Here is a 24,005-nt window from a genome sequence, read left to right as displayed (position 1 = left end):
TGTAGGTTTGGTAAACAAACTAATAGCACTAAGAAAATACCTGACTATACGTCACTGATTATGACTCCCAGGGCAAAGTGACTTCTAAACCTTGTCATTCAGCAAAACTATGAGGAGCTATACTGTTTTTACTTGGTAAACATTCCCTTACCTAACAAAAGCTATTACCAGTGAGGAAAGAAGTGGCCAGGTATACTCTTTCTGTGAAGTGAAAGCCTTCAGGCAGAATAGCTGACGTTCACTTAAAACCCTATAATTCTGTGAGCGAAGAAAAGAAAATGCACTGAACTGGCAGATGAAATGTACTGCTTTCCTTGTCTTCATGTAAAAGGTCAAGGAGGAAAAAAAAAAGAAAAGAAACAAAAAACAAAACAAAACAGGAGGTCAGAAATAAATCAGGAACAATAAAAATAGCCCTTAAGACACAGTGGTGTTAACACAGTGCTCTTCTTCCTGTAGCCCGATCTCACTGTAATGCCAGGAGAAAAAATATTGAGAACATGCCAAAGTATTACAAGCAATGCAATTGCATTTTGGGGGGCACAAATGCAGACTTTGTTGGTAAAGGGCTATGTCTTTCACCTTGCATCTTTTTGATAGTGACCTAAGAATCTCCTTCGTGATTGCAGAGTGACTTTTTAAGACCATTTATGTTGCTTGGAAGAGTTATTTGAACAGTATCTGTGCACTGCTGAGGTGAATTTAACTGGGTTCCTGTTTATGCAATGCAATTAAACTATTGCCCTCTGATGGCAAACTATCCAAATGAAGTAGTATTGTTTGGGTAAGGGCTGATAAAAAGTAAAGTGGCTTATTGATGTATTTCAGGTTTATTGATCTAACCTTCTGAAGTTACCTTTTATAATGTATAGAAGTCCCTCTGCACCTTGCACTCTTTTCATATGCTTCTTTCTCTTGGTTTGTTGGGAAGAAGAGTATTCTGACCAGCTCACGTCAGCCTTTGCTCCCTATTAAGTGAGGGAAGATCCCCCTGGAATCGGGCATCTCCAGGTTCACTTCTTCAGTTGAATCATGCCATTAAGTTTCAGTTTTAGCTTTCAAAGCAAGCTTTCAGCCATCCCTTGTAGAAGGAAGCTCAGCTCAGACATATGGCATTTGATTCTCAGTTTTATGTAATGAGTTACAGACATCTTTTTTTTGTTTGTTTGTTTTGTTTTCTTATCAGACATGCGTAGTTAGAATAGCTTCTCATACCACCTTGCTGGTTTGCTAACATAGAAGCATTTGTATGTTTACACTAGATGCTCTGATCAGACATAGATTATTTTGTAATGGTTTTCTGTTTGGAGCTAGCCTCCAGTAAGGAAGAATAGAAGACTGAGACCTGAAAGCTGACATCAGTGAGAAAAAGATCTGTCCCTTCATAGCTGTGATTGGCAGAGATTAACACAAGCTAAACGAATTGACCTTTTCCTCCCCAGCCTCCATGGGCTAGTCTATATTCTCTGAATTTTGACTAATTTTTTTTTTTATTATTTCCCTGCAGACAATGTCCATGTGTCTGAAACACACTACACAATCTCGTCTGCTCTTGACTTCTATCTATCTGCACCTGGTTCTCCCCTTGGTCTGTATCTGCTAGTACTCTGATGAAGAGACTTGTCTTTGAGGCCTCCTCCTGCTAGAGATGTTTACTGTTTGTGATGTAGCCTTTTGTCTTTCTCAAATCCTTGTTTGTTTGTTATTTTTAACTTTTATGGTGTCAGATGGCAGTCTTTTTCCATCCTTCAGCTGTTGGGCATTTCTCTGGACCTGACCAACTAGTTTGCTTCTTTCTCTCTCCTCCTTGACTGAGCCAAAACAACTTTTCTTGCTAATTCAGGATGCCTTCTAGCTTCCTGATCATGCCTACTCCTTTCTCTGTGGGGCTATGAAAGTTTGTCCTACCCGGCTGCTGTGAGTAGGCAGGACATAGTTTTAAGTTGTATTCTGGAAAGCTCAATTACACGAGCTATTTTTTTTTCTCATCTCCACCCCCAAACTGCAGCTCAAGCCAGAAGAGAAATGAATCCGACAGCTCTTAAAACAATTTGGTAACTTTTGGTCATATTCTCACCACAACAGTTTCAAATCCTGTTCTTATCAAAATGGATGGACCTTTTCCAGTGGAACCAGGTTTTAGGTGAGCATCACATTAGAATCAGAAACCAAAATGTAGCATGAACTAGAAAGACATAATCTTAACTGTTTTCTTCCCAGTTTCCTCTCATATGGCAAGTTCTGTTGTACCACGTGTGAAACTTCTTGTATGGTTATTTTCCTGAAGAGAGTCCGGATGGGCAGTAGCTTAGTGCTTGCTCTGCACTTTAAACTCCTGCTTTACTAAGTTAATAAAACAGGCTGTAAATAAGTTAAAGAAAGTGTGCTTTTACAGCTCTAGTTTCCTGCCAAGCCAGTAGTGTATGACACATGGCTTCAGTGTGTCATGTGCAGAAATGACAGCTCCTCACTGGCGTAACGCTCTGCCCCTGAAAATGGGCTGTGCTAAGTAGCTGGGGACATTAAGCTAAGAGTCATGCTGGGCTGGCATGGCTATACTCCCTCGGGGACTTGAACTAAGGCTACTTTTACATACTTGCTCCCTCAAAACTAGTCTGTTCAGAGCTGTCCTCATTTCACACACAGTAATGTATTGTTTTGTGAAGGCATAACCCAACATCTCTTTGAAATAATATCTGAGGAAGTCAGACATAGCAGGAAGTCATCAGACCTTGGTAACTCTACAGGCTTGAGATCCATATTTCAAATAGCCATGACTCCTTTTTGGTACCTACAGGAAAACCACACTAAACACAAAATGGAAAATTAAGCAGTTTAAACCACAGTGAAGGGAAGCCAGTTAATACTTTAACAAGAAAAGAGGGTTTCATTTTTTATTTTATTCTATTTTTTTTTTAATTTTGAGCTGTCTGGTGTTGTATGTCTGAAGACCCAGTTGGGAGACTTTGGACTACACGATTAGAAAGATTTTTGACTTAAAAATGTTCCTTATCTTCCTTCAAAAGCTAAATTATGGCATAGCACCAGGCTCTATAGAATTATTCAACTCTTATGTAGTTATCTTCTTGTTTTGTCTGTGAACATATGTGAGGTCTGGAGTACATGTAATTTATACAACATAGCATTGGGACTTCCAATGCTTCAGAATGCTTTGCTAGACAGAGAAATTACAAAACCAGTGTTTGAATCACTTGTGCTGCCTCTCTCTTCTCCTTCAGTTGCTTTTATACGCTAAAATGCAAAGGAAGATGTCTGTTTTGGATGCAGTTGAACTTATTTACAAGTTACCCCCTCTGTCATGAGCTCCAGTTACTCATTGCTACCTGCCTCCAAACTCCTTCCCACTTTCCTTGCCCAAGTTGCTGGAGATGAGTGGTTATTACTCCTTCAAATACGCTGGGATAATTTAAAAAATACTTTTTTTCCCCTCATCTGATTCAGTTCAAATGATCCCTAGTAGCTCAGTACCTAACAGTTTTTGAACCTAGACATTTTAGAGAAAACTGGGTTAGGAAAGAACAGCTAGTGACATATTGACAGAAAATCTGAGTTTTCAATATTTTCTGTTGGAGGCATCTTGGGGTATGAGAAGAGGGGTGTGTAAAGTCGCCTATGTCTATTGTATGTGACCTAAAATCTCACAAAAGATACTCTTTCTCCATGGAAAGGTACTAGTGTTTAAAGAAGAAAGCCAACATGGAAAATTTTTCAAAAATCAGACAAGGAAAAACAGAACATAAATCGGTATAATTGCCACAAATGTTTTATCTTGCAAAAATTGCTAGGCTGAGCTTGTGGCATTATTTATTTATTTATTTATTTATTTATTTATTTGCATGCTGATTGTGTTTGCCTTCAGATATATTTGTAACTGGCCTCATGTAAGGACAAGGGATGTACAGGCTAAGAACCATAGTTTTGAATACCTTTCATGCTCCCTTTATGTAAGTTTAACTATCACTACCTGTCATTTTCAGGGTAAAATAGTTCCCTGCAGTAGTAGCAACCAAGAGCAGCCCCTCAGAAAGGAAGGAATTAAAATAATTTCCATATAATATTTCATTTGAGAGTTTGACCATCATTAAAATGGGATTAATCAATTTTCAACAACCCTGAAGGATTACGCATACCTGAGGCCTGACAGGTTTAACTGTGGAAACGTGTTAGTGCAGTCGGAAGGGCAGACTTTTAACACCCAGATTAAAAACCAGCAGCTCTGGCCATGAGTGCAGCCATTCCCAGACGCTCAAACTGCTTGAATGCACACTTACAGAGTGTACCCTTGAAATAATACAGTACCTTCTCAGCGTTCCCCAGCAAAATACATCTTTAGGAGGGCTTGCCATCAATCATACAGCAGGGAGGAGTCTTCTCTGCCCCTAGAGACAGCTTGAGGGTCCGCTTCTGTCCAACAGCATCCATGCACGTGGGCGAATCTCTAGTGGCGTGTGACCCTGCTTGCTCTGCTTCCAGAAGAGGATTTTACGGCATGTGCTTTGGGAATCTGGAGGCTGTTTGGCATTGGAAATAAGATAATGCAAAACACAGTCAAAATGCTTTCATGTGAGCTCCTGAGGAGAGGCCATGGCTCTTAAGAGTATGTGCTGCCTTGGGTTTGTTTACGAGGAGAAAGAAAGAACTGTTGTGGGAAATGGCCACGTCATTGTTCCTATGGTGTTCTGTATGTTGTTTATAGGATTGTGCCAAGTGGCTAGCACAAACACACGTGGTAGTTCATCTTGGGAGCTGCAGATCCTCCTTTTGATCTGGTTCAAAAGCTAAAACGGGGAGAGTTGTTTAAATGTGTACAACTCACTGCTATTTAACAGTTTAAACCCTTTCCCCCCTTATGTTTGCTAGTCTTAGCACAGGTGAGTTTCTAGAACAAATGAGAAACATCCCAAGCAATATCAGTGTTTGAAATCCATGCTTGTATCTTTGAGTAAATGTTTTACCACAGATGTTCTGACTGGTGTGACCGTAAGTGTTCATAGCCACCTCTGTTGTCTGTGATTTTCCTTTTTCTAATGTTCTTAGTTCATAAGTATAATTCCAGATTAAAATGAAAAGTATTTCTGCTCATGTTTTATAAGAGCTTAGTACATTGTGTGAGCCCAGGAGTGCAAGAAGTGCTGACTTCTCTATCCATATTTTGTGGAATTATTTTACATTGTCAGATTAGTTTTATTCCCTATAGGTATGTCCTGGACTCCTCTGTAGTAATTATTTTTGATGACTCCACTAACGCCTACTGCTCAAGGCAGAGATGATCTATTTCAGACTCCCCCGCTGAATGAATTTAGCCAACAATCCACTTATGACTCTGGCAGATGTTTCTGCTTTCTTTCTTTCCTTCAGGCCAGTAAAAACTTTATAAATCTTCCTTCTACCATTCCAGAAATGTGAGAACTTTCCCCCTTGACACCTAAAACATCTCGCTGACCTTGTCTGTGTAAGACAGAACTCATGTTTGTAGATACTGCAGACACCTGAGTTTAAATGAACTCAAAACATTTGCTCTTATAAAAGGTTGATTCAAATTAGTCTAAGCTCTGCAAAACTGGATTTTCTATAAGAATATTTACTTTCGGTGCTCATACATCTACAAGTAAAAAGCCATCAACTTGATTACTGTACTGCAGTTAGTCCAAAAGTTTACATTGGTTGCTCCTATTTGTATAAGATTGTGCCTCCTGTCTTTAGCATGCACACCAGTAGCCATGAAATCAAGGGGTTATTTCCATTGATCTCAGCAGATGTTAGCAGAAGGTCTGTAGAAAATGCATGAGATTCTGCTCCACAGCAAGCCTGAGGCACGTTCATTAGGATCCTTTGTCTCCATTTCCAGATGCAAATGCATTCCTTGGTTTGCTTTCCCATTGAAGAAGACCAGAGAGTTAAAAGAAGCTAATTCTCATGCTCAGTTTTCAAGTATTTTAAGGCTTTTCCTGTTTGGTTGGAACTGGAAAGCATTTAATCTGTTGACTATTCCTGGGAAATGTGAGGTGAACTGATTACTGGAGTCCAGCTCTGCGTACACTACTGGACACTTTATTGTTGGAGCTAAGTTTTGCTAAGAAGCCAAAGATTAATTGGTTATGGAGACTAAATTATCCTTTCACTTTATAATTTATTAGAAAATGTCATGGTGTTGTAACCAGAGGCTGTTAGAAGCCTTCATGAAGATGAATAATTATGACATGATGAGGCATGGCTGAGGAGGAATTTTTTAAATTGCTCTAACATGAATAAATAAAATGGAGATTAGTATTCTAGGAAAAATATGTAAGCTTGTGTAACTGCAAATGGAGATTGGCATAAGCTTTTGTATTTTATTTTTTTATTGTGAAGTTGTTGGAATATATCCAAAGCAGTAGCATAAGTTACCTTTTTTTTTTTTTTGGTTTTGTTTTACATTGTATTAGGCTCTGTGCTAATTGTGGCTTTAAGACTCCCATCATGCAGCTGTCCTTTCTTTCTGTTGTCCTCATAAAGTAGTGAGGTGGTGATCTTTCCCTTGTCACCCCTATCTCAGCAAAATTATTTTCTTCTGTTACTCAGTGAGCCTGCAAGCTGTCTACTTAGAAGTTACAGACTATGATTATGAGAATTTATATTTTGTTTCTTGGTATCTCACACCTACCTGGGTATTATGTGCATTTTGTGCATGCTCTGCAACTATAAATCCCAAACGCTCAAATCAATTAAAGGTCAGTATTGGTCAATCTATGGGATAGATTTGCACATAGAATCACAGAATATCCCGAGTTGGAAGAGACCCACGAGGATCATTGAGTCGAACTCCAACGTGATCTGTGCTGTGCTACTTGAGGAACAGCCATTAATGGAAAGCTCACAAAAATGAGAAAGGTGATGAACGCTTGGTAAAAATAAATAAACAAATAAAATGAGGAATAACTTGGTTAGGACAATTGTAGAGTGCCTCTTCCCTACAGCCACAATACAGTAAAGCATAATAAAAATGAAAAATCATATCCCTTTTTACTTCTTTTTTTTCTTCTAAATTGCCAAAAGATAGAAATAATCATTACTAACATGCAGAAGGGACTATAATAGCTGTGGACGACAAAGAAAGAAAAAAGATGAAATAGCTGTGTGCTTATTGCCCTTTAACACTTATTTTATTAATAAAATTTCTGTGTATATTGTGCCCACTCTATAGACTTAAGAGTGGGTAGCCAAAGCTGTGATGGGTTCTACAGGCCAGTATGCCCACTGTGGGGTACCTGGGCAGCTAATAACCTTCAGATTATCCAATCTGGGGCAGCTGTCCATGTCATCATTGCCTTAACTCTTCAGCAACAGCTTGACCACCTTCACCTGTAGCAGATTTTTCCTAAAGTGACTTGCTGACTTTGAGCAACTTGACTCTATGTTGGGTTAATGGGAGTTTTCTCTGTGACACCAGTCAGGCAGTTGAAGTTTTGATGTATAAGAAACAGCCACTTAGCTGTACTGATGGTTCATGGTTTTTTGGAAGGATTATCTATTGGGTGTATGGGAGCTCAGAATGCAGAGACCAGGTACGTTACATGAAAGGGTTCTTTTTTTTTGCATTTACCTCACTAAGAAAAACATACCTTTAGCCATTTTATAACTAGAAACAATGTGTTTATCAACAGTAGAAATATGGCTGAGCCTTATGAGCCTTAATAGCTGCTCAGGGTTTAGGTGATTCACAAACATTCAGCCTAAGCCTCCACAAGTTGGATTTTTTTTTTTTTTGGTGCATGTGTGCGTGTCTGGCATAAGTAGTCAGTATTATTCTAGCATTGATATTGTTACTGTAATCCTGTATTATTTGTCCATGTTTTACACAGTACAGGTCTGCTCCCTGAGGTTTAGGCTTTGGCTAGTATTGCATTCTCATCAGTGAGAGATGACTTGTGCATCTGGGTTTTACATCAGGAACACACGCTTTTGTTTGTGTGAAACTCATTCAGAAAATTTACTGAACTGTTTTTTAAGTGGGACAGTGTATTTTTATACCAGTGGAGTGCCAGAGGATTTAAGTTCATATGTCCTTGTTCCTGGTTGCAGGAAAATACGTTAATACAGAGCACATGTGAAATTCTGTCTGTGTGATGATGAGAATACTTTGACTACACTATTTTCAGTGTTAACGACTGAACTTGTGAATACCAGGTTGTGTGGGAGATAAGCCAAGGTGATGAAGACTAAGCAAGATAAAAGAAAGAGGTGGTAAACACATTATCTTCTTTTAAAGGAAGTGTGGTCTAAAGGTACTGGGTCTTGTCTTCTCTTATTTGGTAAGAATAGGGTTAGGTTTTTCTTACGTCAAGTGACAAATTTAACAGGGAAAACATCCACCAAAGAGCAGACAGGCCAGACTACCTAACAAAAGCTCATTTTCTGTTGTTCTGTGTGGTAGAAGCCTGAACAGTGTCCTCTTGAAGTCAGTAGCGAAACTGTTTTTTCAGCAGCCCAGCAATTTATCCCAGGTGTTTTGCTGCCATAGTAACTGGCTTATCCACATGTGCAGAGTGCAGCTTGGTCTAAATTAAGAGCTGCTGTTGTCAGACTGGTTTTGGAAAAAAAGGACAGTTACAGTTGAATTAAATGTTATTATCATTATTATTGTTAGGAAATATTATTATTTTTCATTACACCTTCTGGAAGTAGGCTAACACGTGATAGGGAAAAAATCTCTTATCTCCAAGCTGTAACCATTTATACAATACTTACAGATCACAGCAAATACAACAGAAGTATATATATTAAAGGTAAATTTTACTCTCAGAAACTTGCGCCATCTAAGAACATAGAGCTCTGTGAGTCCATCAAGAGAAACCAAAGTAAATGTGTAAATTCACATAAGTGCATCAAGTGGGAACAGGGCAAATATTAAATAAACCTGCTGTTAGGACACCCCATTTGTTATAAAACAGCCAGGTATCAATCGTGGTAGATCTTCCTGTACTTCTGAAGAGACTGCCTGCTAAAGGAAAGTGTCTGTTTCAGTTTCTTTTAAGTTGTGGGACTAGCCTATGTCCTTATCTCTTTGTGTGTTGATTCAGCAAGTACTAGCGGTCTGCCTCCTTCATCCCTCTCTTTGCTACTTTTAGAACAAGGATGTCCTGAACTAATTCATTCTCTTCATTTGGAGCACTGGTGACTGGACCTGATAGTAAATCAAGGACACTAGGAAAATTTGGGGACTACCTATGCCCCTGATATGTTTCTGACAGTGTTTTTCATGTTCTTATGATATTTGATACTTTTAGCTCTTTATCAATGTCCTTCCTTATTGATCACTTGCAAGTATCCAGTCCTAAGAATATATCTAGGCTGTGTTCAAGTTCTTCCTTGCCGAAAGGCAGTTAGAGAAAACAGGACATGACAGTGCTCTCTTATTCCTTCCTGATTCACAACCATGCAGAACACTAAAGCTGTTACCCTGAAAAGATCGAGTCACCTCGTGCTTCTGGCAGTGCTCTTTTTATCCAGTTGTTTATAACAAATTGGCTTGGGCACCAGCTGTGGTCCTGTCCCTGATCTTCTGTATCACTGTACATGGAAAGCAGTCTGGCATACTTCAGAGATGTAAGGAAAGGTACTGGGAGGTGGGTGCTGGGCTCGTTTGAGCCAGTTTGAAAATCCTAAATGGAAAATGAGAATAGCCCTTCTGGTCAATTAATTTAAAATAAATAAAAGTTAAGAATTTGAAATAGTTCATCTAGGTCATCACGTTGTAAAGCAACTTTGTTTCAGTCAATGCAACTCTATTAAAATAAGATTTTGAAATTAGCTATGTTGGGGGCTTGGAGAGAAGGAAAAGAGAAAGGAAATAATTGATTCACATGGAAAATATATATATATTTTTTTCACAGTCGGTTTTAAACCAAAAATCTTTAAGTGTTGATCTTATTTTCATTCATTTGAAGATAGGGATGATAAACCACTTAAGTATAATGGAAGCTTGAAATCAGAACGAAACATTTAATTTAGTTATGAGGTGACCATTTAAAGTAATACATTTTAAGATATTTTATGAATGTAATTTTTTTTTTAATATAGCTTTCATTAATAATAGGTTATACTGACTCCTACAGCATCTGTCTCAACCTGTAAAGCCTGTGGAAGTGGAATTCACATTGGAGTCATTGGCTGTTCAGTTCAGCGCATGCAAGCTATAGACATCTGTATCTCATTCTTTTTTATTGTGGTCAGAGGCATAAACTGGGAATTTGTGTTTTGGAGATGCAAAATTGTTTTCAGGCAAATGGCTCCTTTTGATGGATCTGACTCCATATCAGTTTGATTCATAATGATCTTGAATATGCCACTTTTCAGTTGCCATTGCAGTTTCCAGGAACTGGTTTTTAATTCTTATTTGCTTAAAAATAAACATGAGGTGTTTATATCTTTGAATGTGTTTATTGCATCAACTGTGAAGTCATTTAAATGGCAGCAGTGCTAGGAAGTGCAGTGGAGTGCCAGACAAAAATAAAAGAATATTTTGAAAGATCAATAGGGTTTTTTAAGCTCAAAAGAATCTATTTAATTCAAACCACACAATGTGTGATTGTGATATCATTAAAATAAATACCCAAAATGAGCCATCCCTCACCCTCCATATCAAAGGGCTGACATAATTTCTGCATATTGTATTGATAGTTTTTGGTATTCTGTACAAAGGTCAGACAAGTAAGCAGTGAAAGCAAGCTGTGTTCCCAAACGCCACTCCAAGTCCCAGCGTGAGCTTTTTTATCTTCTTTGAATATAAGATCATAAGAAGTGAACTTTTAATCTGTTTTGTCCACCTGTGTTTACTGTAGCTAGGGGACCTATTGCTTTCCTATTGCTATTTCATTTATTTAAATGAATGAGAGAAGAGGATATGGGAAAAGTCCTAATAAGGCAGATTAGGCAAAAGGAGTCTATGTTGCCATCCCATGCTGCAGCAGCTTCCAAGGAGACTGTTGGTTGTTTGCCTGGCTAATTTTATACTTTAGTATATGGCTCCCACACCATCAGTCTCATACTGTAGATGTTATAGAAACGGAATTTGCATTGAAGTCAGTGACAGCCGAGTGCATATACAGTGTAAAATACACACAAGCGTTGCTTTCATTATCTCTCCCTTCCTCCATGATGTTCATTAAACTTTTGCTGTTCTTTTTTGCTCACAGAGGTACTGTGAATATCTTTGGAAATTCTGTCTTCTAGCCCTTTGAAGGAGGGGCAAGGAATCAGTTTCGTATTTTTAAGTTTTTAATAGGGGAAGAGTACCAAGTCACTACTCTGAAACTTGTTCCACTATGAAAATAGCCAAGCTGAGAACATAGCATGGCTTTGTTTTGCTATTCCACAGAAAAATCAAGAAGCTGATGAGTAAACGGAAAAATATGTTGACAAAATGTTTTTTTCTTACATTATCTTACACATGCTTATGCTCAAAAACATTTGCAAAATGTAGGTGTATTTTGTTAATGCATGCCCTAAAACAACTCATTCACTGAACAATAAATAACAGTTTAGACAAATGATGTCTGCTTTTCTCATAGTAACAGCAGAATACATCTGACCATGCTTGTAGTACTATCTGCAAAGAAGCATATGCAAATACAGATACAGAAAGCATTCTTTATGGTGAAATAAATTAGTTTCCATTTTTATGCAATTTTCTTCTGCTTTTTGGCTGTAGAGATCTGCTGTTGTGTTTGGAAGGGCTGCATCTTAAACGCTGGAGAGGCCTTGCATTATTTCCAGAAATCCCACTGAGATATGTGGGTGGGTGTGAAGCAGAGGCATAAATTAATGCCGTTTCTTTTTGTCTTCTCTGTATTTCTTCATTGAATGAAGAAACAATGGGACAAAGATTTTGGCATCTCTTGCTGCAGTAGTATGTTTCACAGAGCACTGTTGTTCACATGGCTTTGTATGTAAATGTATTCATCATTGTGTTTATCAGGCACAAAACCTCCAGCAGAGCCGTCTCAGATTGCACTGTGTGGTACAGACGGCGAGGGGTAGATGAAGGAGGGTTGCTGTGTTCAGCACAGAATGAGATCTTCACTGCTGGTTATTTTATTTTACGAAGGGTTAGAAGAGAGCAGAGAGAATGAGGGGAGGAACAGAAAGTCTGGCTTTAAAAAGTCTGTCGGAGGGACTGCCTGTTTGTCTAACAGCCTTTCTGTCCTGGGATGCGAGTTCATGTTTCTCTCCCTGCTGCAGGGGTTCTGGCTCACATCTCCTCAGAGGTGCCGTCCAAGATGAGGCCTCCCCAGGCTGTAGCAGATTCCTGAATCCTTCCTCCTAGAACTGCCCCAGTGGCCATGGCAGTGAGAGGGACCCCAGCCTTGTCCCCTCCCCTGGGTCCCAGTTGCTTTTTCTACTTTAGATTTAGACTGGAAATTCAGGTCTCTGTGTGTCCTAGACATTCGTGGTCTGAGCCTTTTCTTGAAAGTGAAGCAGATCTTCATGTGGTCACAAGCAGAGGAGGGAACTGGTCTGTGGTTTTCAGTGTCCCAGAGAAGGGCTCACATCCTCAAGTTTTTGTTGGGGGGGTTGGTTATATTCCTTGGCTGGTTTGCAGCCAGGTAAGTGTTGAACGGGAGACCTGGATGGGAATCTAGAACAGCTTATTCCTACATGCCTTTACAGTTGTGGAAGCGTTTATTTCATGTTTTACCCCTTCCCAATCTCTAATTTAATAAAGCTTGTGAGTTTATTAGTTATTTTAGTACAACTAAAAGTTACACTAAAATATATAAAAGTATTTTATTAGTTATTTTAATAGTCTTCGAGACTTTTATTCTACATTTAACTTTGGTTGAAATATGCCAGGAGACCCCAAAATGTTTCAGAGTGGGAAATGTGATTATGTAAGCTTTGCTTTCTGAGAAAACGAAGAACCTTCCACCTCTCCCAGTTTTGTTCCTGTGACTCGTGTTATTTTTAACAAGCCTTTAGCATTTTGTGGAAAAAAAGTCTTAATTTGACCCTACTGTTCATAGATTTTTTTAAAAATATATTCATACTTATTTTTAGAAGCTATTTATAAATTTCCTATATAGTATCTGAACCCCTGAATAGTATTGCAAGTAATGCAGAGGAATCGTGCTGGGCTGAAATAATCACCTTGCATCTTTTTTTGAAAGGCTTTCAACAAGTGCGTGACACTCAGGTATGTCATTCCTGAAATTTATATGCTTCCCATATTTTGGTAGAAAGGTACTCTTCTTTATTTGTTTATGATTACCAAATAAACAAATTTTGATTCCTTAAATGTTCTGCTGCAGCTACACTTTTAAGTTAATTTGTATTGCTGAAAACTCCACAGGTGGTTAGCAGACTGTATTAGAAACCATTCATACCATTTTTCTGTTGAAAGTGTTTGGATTTCCGTGGAGGTGCTTTATGTAGACTGGTTCAATGGAATCTGTTTTTGTGTTGGCATTTTAATATCTCATACAATTTGACTGCTGGAGGATATATATGAAGCATTGTGTAACACTTAAATGATACAGCATTTACAATATATAATGTAATTAAAATGCTAACTAATAGCTTATCATTGTGCGATATTTTTATTCTTGATTTTTTTTGAAGTTAGGATGTCTTTAGGTGTGTTTTTATTCCCTTTACAATTTTGTGTTCTTTTTTCTTCAAAATATGAATTTATTTTTAATGTAAGAATAGATATAGAAATCATCTTTCAGTTGCTTACTTTATATAAATCTAGCTTTAAAAACAATTTTTGTTTTGGCAACAAGTGTGGTCCGCTGCACACCTTATCACTTTGATTTTATTGATGTAATTAGTATGAATTTATATTTTTCATGCAGTTTAAACTTGTGATTTCCCATGTGATGTTATTTGTTGCTGTCTGATTTTTTTTTTAAAATGGAACCTTGCATTCTCTGGTAGAGATGGCAAGCTCTCCACTGGCCCATAGAAACTAGCCCAGCACAACTGGGTGACTTTAGTCTTCATTTCCTCATTACATGTTCTCTCTTCTGAACTGTTTTCTATTTTTCACTGCAGTTTATTTTGCATTGTCTCTTCTCTCATGAGTAAACATAAATGATACCATAAAAAGGTCAAACTGAACTTTTGATCCCATCATTTCTATGAGGTCAAAATTAGGCCGAATGAATCTGTCTGTCTTAACTGAAAACCTCTTTTTACTGCCTACATTAATAGCACTGGGAACAAAAATAGGTCGGAGAGACTTTTAATCTGTAAAATGCATTATCAAGTCAAAAAATCACAGTGAAATATGGAAATAAACAGAACAGAAGAGAAGCTTCTTGTCATTTTTTGTTGTTGTTGTTGAATTGGCAGAGCCCAGAGAGGCCATAAAGACTTCGTTGTGTATTTCAGTCAAGTTTCAGATCCAAATGGTTACAAGGCAAATTCATTCTCAATATACAGCCTTTGAAACAATGACCATAACATTAAATTAATGAGATGTGATCGAAATGTCAAGGCTCTCATAAAGAAATCATTCACTCATTTGGGTTATTTTATCAAGAGATTAATAAATATAGGGCATGGAAGGAATTGACTTATTTATAAGAAGTGGCCTTCTGATGTCATGCTGGTAGTCCTCACCATCCCTCCTGTGCTGCTGCAGAACTCCTTAGCTAGAGAACATAGAAGTTATAGGAACTGCTTCACCGTACTTGCTAGTGTAAAGAGCAAACATAAAAGGGTCGGGTCCAAAACAAGATCCAGAATTGTCTCTGGTGCTCTTTAGCTCTTTACTCTGTGTAATAGTTTACCATTACTTTTTTTGATGTACTCTATTGTCGAAATCTATTAAAACACAGATAAGTCACTGGAAACTCATAAAAACACCAACTTAAGTACCACACTGGTTGATCATCCTATTAGACAGTCTCAGACAACAGCCAGTAGCCACAGCTTAGAGAAAGAACTTAACAGAGCAATGATCCTTTCCTCTTCCCTTTCTTCTAGCAATCAATGCTACAGGCATTTCCTTCCCCTGATATTACATTAGGGCCATTGTTTGGTTATCCTTGACAGACCTTTCTTCCATTGGCTTGCCCAATCCAATTTTGGACCTGTTAATAGTTTTGGCATCCAAACTTCGTGTAGTGGTGAGTCACGCAGCTCAATTTCTTGTTGGGTGGAAAATGTTCCTTTTGTTTTTATCTGTTTCTAACCTTGCCATTTGATAAATTCATTTGTTTATATGGCGAGAAATAATGAACAATTGTTCCTTATTCATCATGATTTTTTAAACCTTTCCGCACACACGCAAGTCATCTAGACCTGAGGAAAGCTAGCCTGCTTTAGCCTTTGCATGCACAGATGCTGAGCCATACTTGCATTCATCCTTGTCACTTTTTGGCATACTGCTATTTCTGCTGTATCCTTTTAGAGGCAGCGTGATCAGAATTATACCAACACGCTTGTCAGATGTGAAAAATATGCAAGAACTGAAGGACCGCAGATGTCTGGGTCCATGTAAAATTAGATTTTGAGGCTTGTCTATAGATAGAATGAGTAACTGGTTTGGGGGCTTTTGGATGGTCCTATCTTGAATAGAACAGTGTTTTTTTTGTTTTGTTTTCACTTTTTCTGAATGAGATCAAGCTGCGTTACTTTTTTGGACTAAGCAAACCAGAAAAAGTCACACAGTCCACTCACAGAAGTAGTCCAAAATAACTTTCCATTTAAAACTGTCTCCCTATCCTGTTATGTGTTGATTTTCACCTACAGGTAAGCCCTGAATCTCAGACCTTTCTGCATTTCTTTCACAGGAGCACTGTGTGGATTAATTAATGCACACAGTGGGTTGAAATTCATCAGTGCCAAAATTTAATTACCCTCAACACCAGTTGCTTCTTATCCACACATTAAGAATACTATAATTTTCTGTTCCTCTGGGACACACTTCTTCTCATATGGACTGCAGATGTTTTATAAATTAAAATGTGATGGAGGTTCTCCTTATTCTGGGAAATTTGTGTGGTCTGCAAACCAAAAACACAAGTAGGAGTTCAAAAGGCTTCAGCAGAATAGTTTGCTCTGACAGAGGAGATATTCAGGTCAATAAACATCTAAGTAAGGTACCTAAGTGGATGCCAACTTCTCTGTGTGCTATTTTGACAGTGGTAAAAGATGAACTGCCTTTTAGAATAGTCTCTCTCTCTCTGTGTGTTGAAACATGAATATTCCCCATAGTTTTAACTCGGTAGCAGGCAACTGTTGTCCATTCAGTCCTGCACAAATCTGTAACAAGACACAAAAAAGCTAAATAGCAAACCCCACAGGTCCTCCTAATTGACATTTCTGGTATTACAGTATGTTGTTTAAATAAAAATAGTCATTGAACCAAATCTTTTTCTTAAGCCCTACGTCTAGTGTTCATTTTTCATTCATTTGAATGGTTTCTTCTGGAGCCTTGATGGATTTGTTACAGACTCTACAATACAAACTGGTGCAGCTCTGACTAGGTCCAAGCTGCTGGAAAATAGATACCTAGTGGACAGTGAGCCAGGAGGGGATTTGAGTTCTGGTGTTGTTGTTGACCTGTAGTATAGACACAGTCTTTTTTTTTTTTTCTTTCTTCTGACTTTGTTTGGTTTGCTCATCTGTAATCTATTTGCAGAAGACAATTCTGTTACGTATTTGTAATCTAGCACAATGCAGTTCTTCTTGGCTGCATGTCTGCTGGTTAGGTTCTCTGCTGCAAAGCAAATAACACACCCATATGGAAGATTGTCTAAACTTGCCAGCAGGACATCTTTATCCACTTTGTAATTTCATGGAATTAGTAAAATCAAACTGTTAGCTGTGGTCAGCAGCAAGTGTCCTTTCTAGCAGCTGAGGTGAGTGATGCTAGGAACTCTTATTCTTTGTCTCTTGTCGTGATGCTGCTTAGTTAGTTCTGGTTCCTTGGGCAGCTGGACAAACTAATGGCTCACAGCTACCAAGAAGGAAAATTCTTGCCCTTGCCCGTGGATGTGCTGCCCTGGGCCTTCCTATGCATCCATTTCCATGCACAGGGGAGGTTAAGCCACTAACTAGCCCAGCAGGCAATCACTCAGCAGGAGACCTGGGCAGTTTTCTAGTAGCATTCAAAACAGTCCAAGGAGCAAGGAAGCCATCACAAAGTAAGTGTTAGGTGTGTGGAATGTCTTTGTTGGCTACCACAGGACACTAGGTTTGTTCAGTGGCCTGTGGAACCACAGGTAAATTGTCTCCAATTATGTCTGCAGAACTGTAGCCTAGAGGCTTCTAAAACTCTAGGCTTGCTCAATTTCTGTCTGAAGTCTTGCAGTTTGTCCACTTATTGCTCATACTAGAGGCTTTATTTCAAATATTCCATCCCCAGTATATCCCTATTAACAGTGACATAAAGCAGTAAACATATTTCAGTAACGGGGCAGTCTATTTTGTTAATCTAGGATGCTGATCTTCACTTTATCAATATACTTTGTTTTTCAGAGCTGAATACCATGTAACAAAGTTAAACTAATGGTCAGTTTTAAGTTTACTACTGGAGATTTCAACCTTGCAGCTACAAGACTAAAGGTCTCAGATTTTTTTGATGTGATCTGTTGACAATGTTTGAGCATGCCTACCAATAATTGATGTTCTACAACCCAATGAGATCTTCCAGCACATACAAAAAGCTGCCTTCAGTACTGACATCATGCAGATGTTTGTTTGTATTTTCTCAGTAAACCAGTTTTGTCACAATAGGGTGCATACTTTGGCTTTTGGAATACAGCAAAGAGCACAGGAAATCATATGTGCTGACAAAAGAATTACAAAGTTTTGTTAGAAGGAAACAATTCCAGAACCTCCACTAGGAAAACTCCACCCGTCTTGGTATCTGGTGTTTTAACCAGCATCCATTTAGTAAGAACGACTTAAATATTATGAAGACTATGCATGTTTTCTTTCAGAATAATTTTGTACTTCATAGTTTCAACTCATGCTTATACACAAAAGTGTGTGGTTTAAATTAAATCAAAACCTCTTCTGTAAATATTTCTGAAAAAAAATACTGTATTGAACTTTGCTGTTGAGTTCTGTGTTTTTTCAATGTAGACAACTCATCTTCCACGCTGTAAGAGAAATCACTCCTATTAACTGAAGCTTCAAAGAGATGATAATGATTTCCATAGTGCAGTGTGGGGTCCCTCCCTGTAGTATCCTCTAATACAGAGAGGGTCTTTTTCAAACAAGCTTAACATATGTTTCTTATTAATATGTTTTTCTTGAAGTGATTTAAAGATGAAGGACAAAGCACTGCTGAGTACAATGGAACTGAAGATTCACTCAAGTGAGTGAGGGACAGTCGGAAGACTTCTGTCTCAGGGCTGAGTTCCCATCCATGCTATGTACTCTTGGCTGGGACACTGACCATTGTTTCAAGTGGCATGCTGTCCTGGCTCCCACACAAGGTGATTTTTAATGTGTCCCATAAGTTGTTCTTAGAGTGTCCGGGATACCGTCTCGTTGTGGCTTCCATGAATACAGGGGAAATTCCTGGCAGATTCCAAGAACAAGGAAGTTGAAGGCCTCTCAGTGACGGAAAATGGACTGAGTTCTTGTTGAAGGCATGTGAACTGTGGATCTGAAAGCCAAAATTACCATCTCCCCTACCTCCCGCTGGGGAAAAAAGCTAGTCCTATCATTTGGATGTCATTGTCGGTATTCTATCTGCTTTTCTCTTTACAGCAGTGTACATGCAGTTTTGTGGTTACAGTCTAAAAATATGTGGTATCAAGCATCCTTGATTAGCAAGGATAGAATCTGGTATAGAGCCATGGTACCTTGAAGTTTTCCTTATTTTGAAATGTTTTTTATATCAAGGAAGCTGTACCAATCCAAGTACCCCTTAAGCATTACTGACTATTTAAAAAATAAAAATAAATAAAAAAAAAGTTTGGGGCTGTGGCCGCTAGGGAAAGGAAATTATAAGTGTGTTTAACTTTTTTTAGCCAATCTGCTTGTCTGAGAGTTTTGGTTTTGTCCCTTTAATTTTGATATATTCTTTGTTGTACCCTGAGGAGGTAAACCTGCGTGATGGAAATGAAGACAGCAGAATAATGGGCAAATGAGTCTACAGGCTTTCTGTACTAGTTAAATAAATTGGCATAATTACTACTTTAATCACACATTTATTCATCTGCTCTCTCTCTCCTCCCATGTTAGATAAACTCTAAGGGCTGACATCTGTTTTGGACATTTGATATACTAGAACAAGGAGATAAAATATATCAAATATAATAACTTGATCAATACATTAGTTGACTGATGTATTAATAAAATTGATTAAAACTAGAAACACTCCCCTTACTTTACGTACGACACTTCCACGAAACACGGAAGTCTCCCTGCATAAAGGTGGGGCTCCCTCTTGATTCGTTTCCTACTTCCAGATTTCCTTTTTAAACATTACAGGAAGATGGTGGTTATGACAAGAGGAAGAGGAAACATAAAATTACAGTCAATAGCAGTAAGTTTTCTCATGTTTAGAAATAGCCTCCATGTGCAAAAACAATTGTCAGCAGCTTTCACTGGTTTCAGTGATGGGTCTTTTTTACACAGACATGACCACCCTCTGCTCACCAGTCTTTTCACATGCATCAGTCATGAGTCTGAGTCTTTCAGCATCCCTATGCTGAGCTGTCATTAATCTTTCTGTGCTTTGAAAAGTGCTTATGGCTCTCCATGGTGGGCAGAGCTTAGGCAGCAGGGACCAGCTCTGTTCAAGTTGAGGCCCTCATAAGTACAGTAAAGCTTTCTGCTGATGTGTGTAAGAGAAAAGATAAGAAATGTAAGTTCTCCCAAACCACATGTGGTGAGCTGCTTTCAGTCATTCCAGAGAAATGAGTAAGAGAGAATCAAGCCTTACATCCACTCTCCAGAAGCGGTACATATAGGATTGTCTGTTTTCTGAAACCAGATGCAAACTTTTTCGTGATATTCATGCCTTATAACAGCAATATCAGATAGTATGCAAGGTCATCGGTGGGGAGCAGGATATTTCTGGGCTTCAAACACATAGCTAGGAGTCAAGAGACCACTGCTCAGATTCCAGCCTGGATAATATTAACTCATTACACTATGAAATTTCAAGTTAAACTTTCCTATCCTTACATCTCTTCAGTGGGTGGTGGAAGCTGAACAGTACCGAAGACTCAAACCATTCTGTTGTGTATTCAGTCATGCTACACAGCGGTAAAGTTAAACAGCAGAATAGTAAACACATCCAGATCCCATCTGTGTTATACTATCCACCAGTGGGAATGCAAATACCATGGGATCCTGAATTGCAAGTCCTCTTAAAATTTAAGGAATATACATCCTAAAGGATGGTGTCATTTTTTTCACTCATTGTGTTACATCAGTCCATTGTGCCATGTTGACTGTCCAGATCAGTTCTACTTTCTCATCTGCTATGTTTTATACAATAGTGCTAAAAAATCTAGCACTTTGTCTTATGTTCATGTAGAGAGACCATCATTCTTCTTTACTGGTGTGCATAAATGTAATTGCATATGTCTCTTCCTATTTTTGGCATTTTGTTGGTGGAACAATGGTTTTGCTTTGCACAGTTCTGTCCTGCATGAAGAACCATCCATGAATACGCTGTGTTTGTTACATGTGAAATGGCAGATAATCAACACCTTCTTTCACGCTCAGTTGTGAAGCAGAGGTGAAAGGAAAGGTACAGCTTCAACAGTCTTTGGTGCTTCAACTTTCTGCGCTAATGGGGAAAAGATGCTTGACTGCATCTGATTTTGCTTTTTTTAGTAAATTTGCATTATCATGTTTCCCTTTGGTGCTGGGGATTGGGTGGAAGGTTTGCTTTGTCTGATGGGATTCTGTTTGCTCCCATCTGTAATTGAAAGACTGATGTACCACACCCTAGGTCCTGATGAGAGCTCTCTTTCTTCAGTGCAGCAGACCCCTGGGAGGTGTTAGTTTCTCAGTGTCAGGTGGAAGAGAGATTGGGGGGGGGGGGGATCTACATCCAGCCTAACCTAGTGTGTTTTAAAGTTTTGGACATGCTGTTACTTTGATTAATGAACTGTTCTGCCCCAAATATTTCTTGGATGTCTACATTACCATTTTCAATTGTGCTAACTCAAACAAACCAGCAATCAATTAACTAGAATTACAGTATGACCAAAACTGTAGGCTAAACAAAGCCATCGTGATGAAACTGGCTTTCAGCCCAGTATCTGCTGCTGATGGGATATGAAACAGCCTATTGATTCTGCAGCTCTAGGATTCTTTAGAAACAATGGTATTTGCCTTTTCAATAGAGAAAAAAAACCAAACCCACAGCGTTTAATATCACCACTTAAAGAAGGAAGACTACATTTCTGAGCCAGTTTTGAGGAGGCTGTGCAGAAAGTACTTTCAGCACATTAAGAAAACCTCAGATTAGAGTTGCCCAAATTTTTATCCATCATAAAAGAAAGGCAAGAACACTGTATTTTGAACTGTATTTGCGCTTGTCAAAACGTTATGCAAACTTTTCGTAATGTTTTCAGCTTTCTAAGCTTCCAGCTCTTTGTGTAGAAAGTTATTTGAGAAGACAAAACAGCCCTGTCAAATTTCTGTGCTGGTGACTGGTAGTTTGTTGCTCATATCGTCCTGTGATACTTAGTGGTTTTCACCTGGCCTCAGATGACAGAACCCTAAAAGGTATGAAGATTTCAGCTTTGACTCAAAGGTTTATAGCATTCATTATTTTGGGGAAAAATTTGGAAACTTGGAACAAATGCCCGCTAATGGCTTAAACAAGAAGACAAGCAACAGCAACTGAAAATATTATTTTGAAAATGTTCTTCACTTTAATTAAGCCTCTGTTCTGGAGGAGCAGTTTCATGGTTTTTTGGTCCATGAGGGTTGCTAATAAAAAAAAGTGTGCAGTAACTGTAAAAGCAACAACCAGTCCAGCTGCATTCCCTGTGCAGAAACTGAGAGGGGACAACAAGCCATAAATAGTGGTGTCACCGCCCCTCTTTGCTTCAGTTAAGGAGTATTATTATTCTAAACACAAAACAAACTGTTGCTTAGGCTCCAAATGAAAGTTTCAAAGCCTCATAAATCTGCCAGGTCAAAACCAATTTTCACTGGAATTTTGGAAGTAATCTCTTTTCTTGAGAAAAATATCCAAGACTTATTTTAATTTCCTTCTTTTACTTGTTTTAGCAGCATTGTCCAAAGCCAAAGTGTTCTTCAAGCATAAGAATATGAATTTTCTTCTGATTAACCTCATTCTGTGTATGTGCCTGTAATTTGGCACTTACCACAGCAAACAGGAGCAGCACATCTAGAATGACCATGTGTTCCCTTGTAGTCTGGAGCTGCTGAGAAGTGTCTTCAGGCAGAACTTGGCTTGAAGAGAGGCTGCATGTTAACTGTTGATAGGCTTTAAAAATAGAGTAGTAGTCTGTAGGATCCCAATCAGGGAAGGTACATCACTTGCACAGAGCATAGTACTGGTAGGGGTCATGTTGGGCGGCAAGTGGGTAGAATTCAACACATGAGCTTCTCCAGTGCTGCATGATACCCAGTGGCCCATCTGATTCAATGCCATGAAATAAAAGCAGAGCCAAATGCAAAGTCTGTGTGGAGCAGGGAGTGGCTTTTGCAATAAAAGATTTGGAAACCACTGGCACTGAGGATTGCTGCTGGCTCCGAAATACAAAGAGGAAGGTTTTTATTATTTGTTTTAATAAAAAGGAAAGTCCTTCCATGAGGGCTCAGCAGACAGCTGAGGCAACATTCAGGAAAGTCTACTCAAAAGGAAGGGTGTGTGTATGCGTCGTCTCTGCTTGTCCCTTTGAGAGCAGATTTTTTTTTTGTGCTACGCTGTCTGCTTTGAAGTGTGGAAGGTGGAAAGGCCAGCATTTCAGGAAGGGGTATGGAGCAGATTAGAAATGGCCAGAAATCATGGTTTTTTTTCCTCCCTTTTCTTTGCCTGTTTCTCTTCTGTCAGTACCTTCTTGGTATAATACTTGTCTTCCATTGTGCATTAAATGTGCACTACATGGAAAGCCCTGCCTGCAGCACAATGCTTGCTAGACCCATTATGTTACCTTTGTATTTGTGCTACTGTATGTTTGCTAATATGCAAGAGAAACAATTACTGTGAGATAAAATCTGAGGTCTCTTTCTTTCTGGGGTGGTTTACTCCACTTTCTTGGTTAGTTCTGAACTTCTGTTCTGATTCTGTGTGAACAGATTTGGCCTTTGAGGGTAAAAAGTCACATCACACCTGAGAAGCTGTCATTGAATATGTTCGTTTCTTTGGAGCATGAGGTGGTCTTTTAGCTCTGTTCTACTCAGACCATTGTCCCTCTTAAGCTTAATACTAAAAATTTATTTCATACCTGTCTTTAGCTAAGCACTATGCCAATGTGCTCCTTGTGCCAGGAAAGACTGTCTGAACTATAACTACAGTCTCTTCCACTGCCTATCTGCATCATTTGCATTTTTCATCTGGTTAAGTTTATTGCAGAATACTCTTGCCTCTTTTCCTCATATCAACAGCATGGTCACATTGGGTCTAAGGTTATTCCCAAATAGATCTCTCACTAGCCTGTCCATACCTGCTTGCTCTTGCTCTTTACCAACAGCTTCAAACCCAGACCTGAAAATTTCAGGGTTAATTCTAATAGGAGAAGGTAGCAAGCTTGAAATGGAAATGCTGGAGCTGTTTACCTATAGCTTTTCTTAGAAATAAAACTAATCTGTAAAGTTGGCTGGTGATTTTAAGAACCCATTTAATGAAACAAAGTGGCGCAGCCTGTGTGACCCGGGAGTAGCATAATGCCAAAACTGCTCACTGAAGCCTCAGAATTTGCTCTGGGGAGGAGAAAAGAAAAGGAAAATTGCCAAGTATTAGAAGAGAGCATCAAGTGTTAGACTATGAATTACAAGTAGTGCCTCAGAACGTCCTCCTTTATTTCCCTTTCACTTGAAAACTATGG

At 38.7% G+C, this 24,005-nt stretch overlaps 1 protein-coding gene across 3 annotated transcripts in view; it reads left to right on the top strand.

Annotated features, from left to right (window-relative positions):
- The first annotated feature begins 7,414 nt into the window (after positions 1 to 7,414).
- The window catches only part of PLEKHG1 (pleckstrin homology and RhoGEF domain containing G1), a 159,729-nt gene continuing 143,138 nt past the window's right edge, over positions 7,415 to 24,005 (top strand). For 2 of the 3 annotated variants that reach the window (XM_083828423.1, XM_083828430.1), the window contains exon 1: positions 7,428 to 7,565. In XM_083828423.1, coding sequence (XP_083684549.1) covers positions 7,508 to 7,565 — 58 coding nt within the window. In that variant the 5' untranslated portion in view covers positions 7,428 to 7,507. Of the gene's footprint in view, positions 7,566 to 24,005 lie in introns of all 3 variants that reach the window. The other variant, XM_083828434.1, reaches the window with a different exon arrangement.

This window comes from Anser anser, assembly GCF_964211835.1.
Source record: "Anser anser genome assembly, chromosome: 3".
NCBI classification, from domain to species: Eukaryota; Metazoa; Chordata; class Aves; order Anseriformes; family Anatidae; genus Anser; species Anser anser.
Note: the sequence above shows the minus strand (reverse complement) of the source record. Positions and strands in the feature narration are given on the sequence as shown.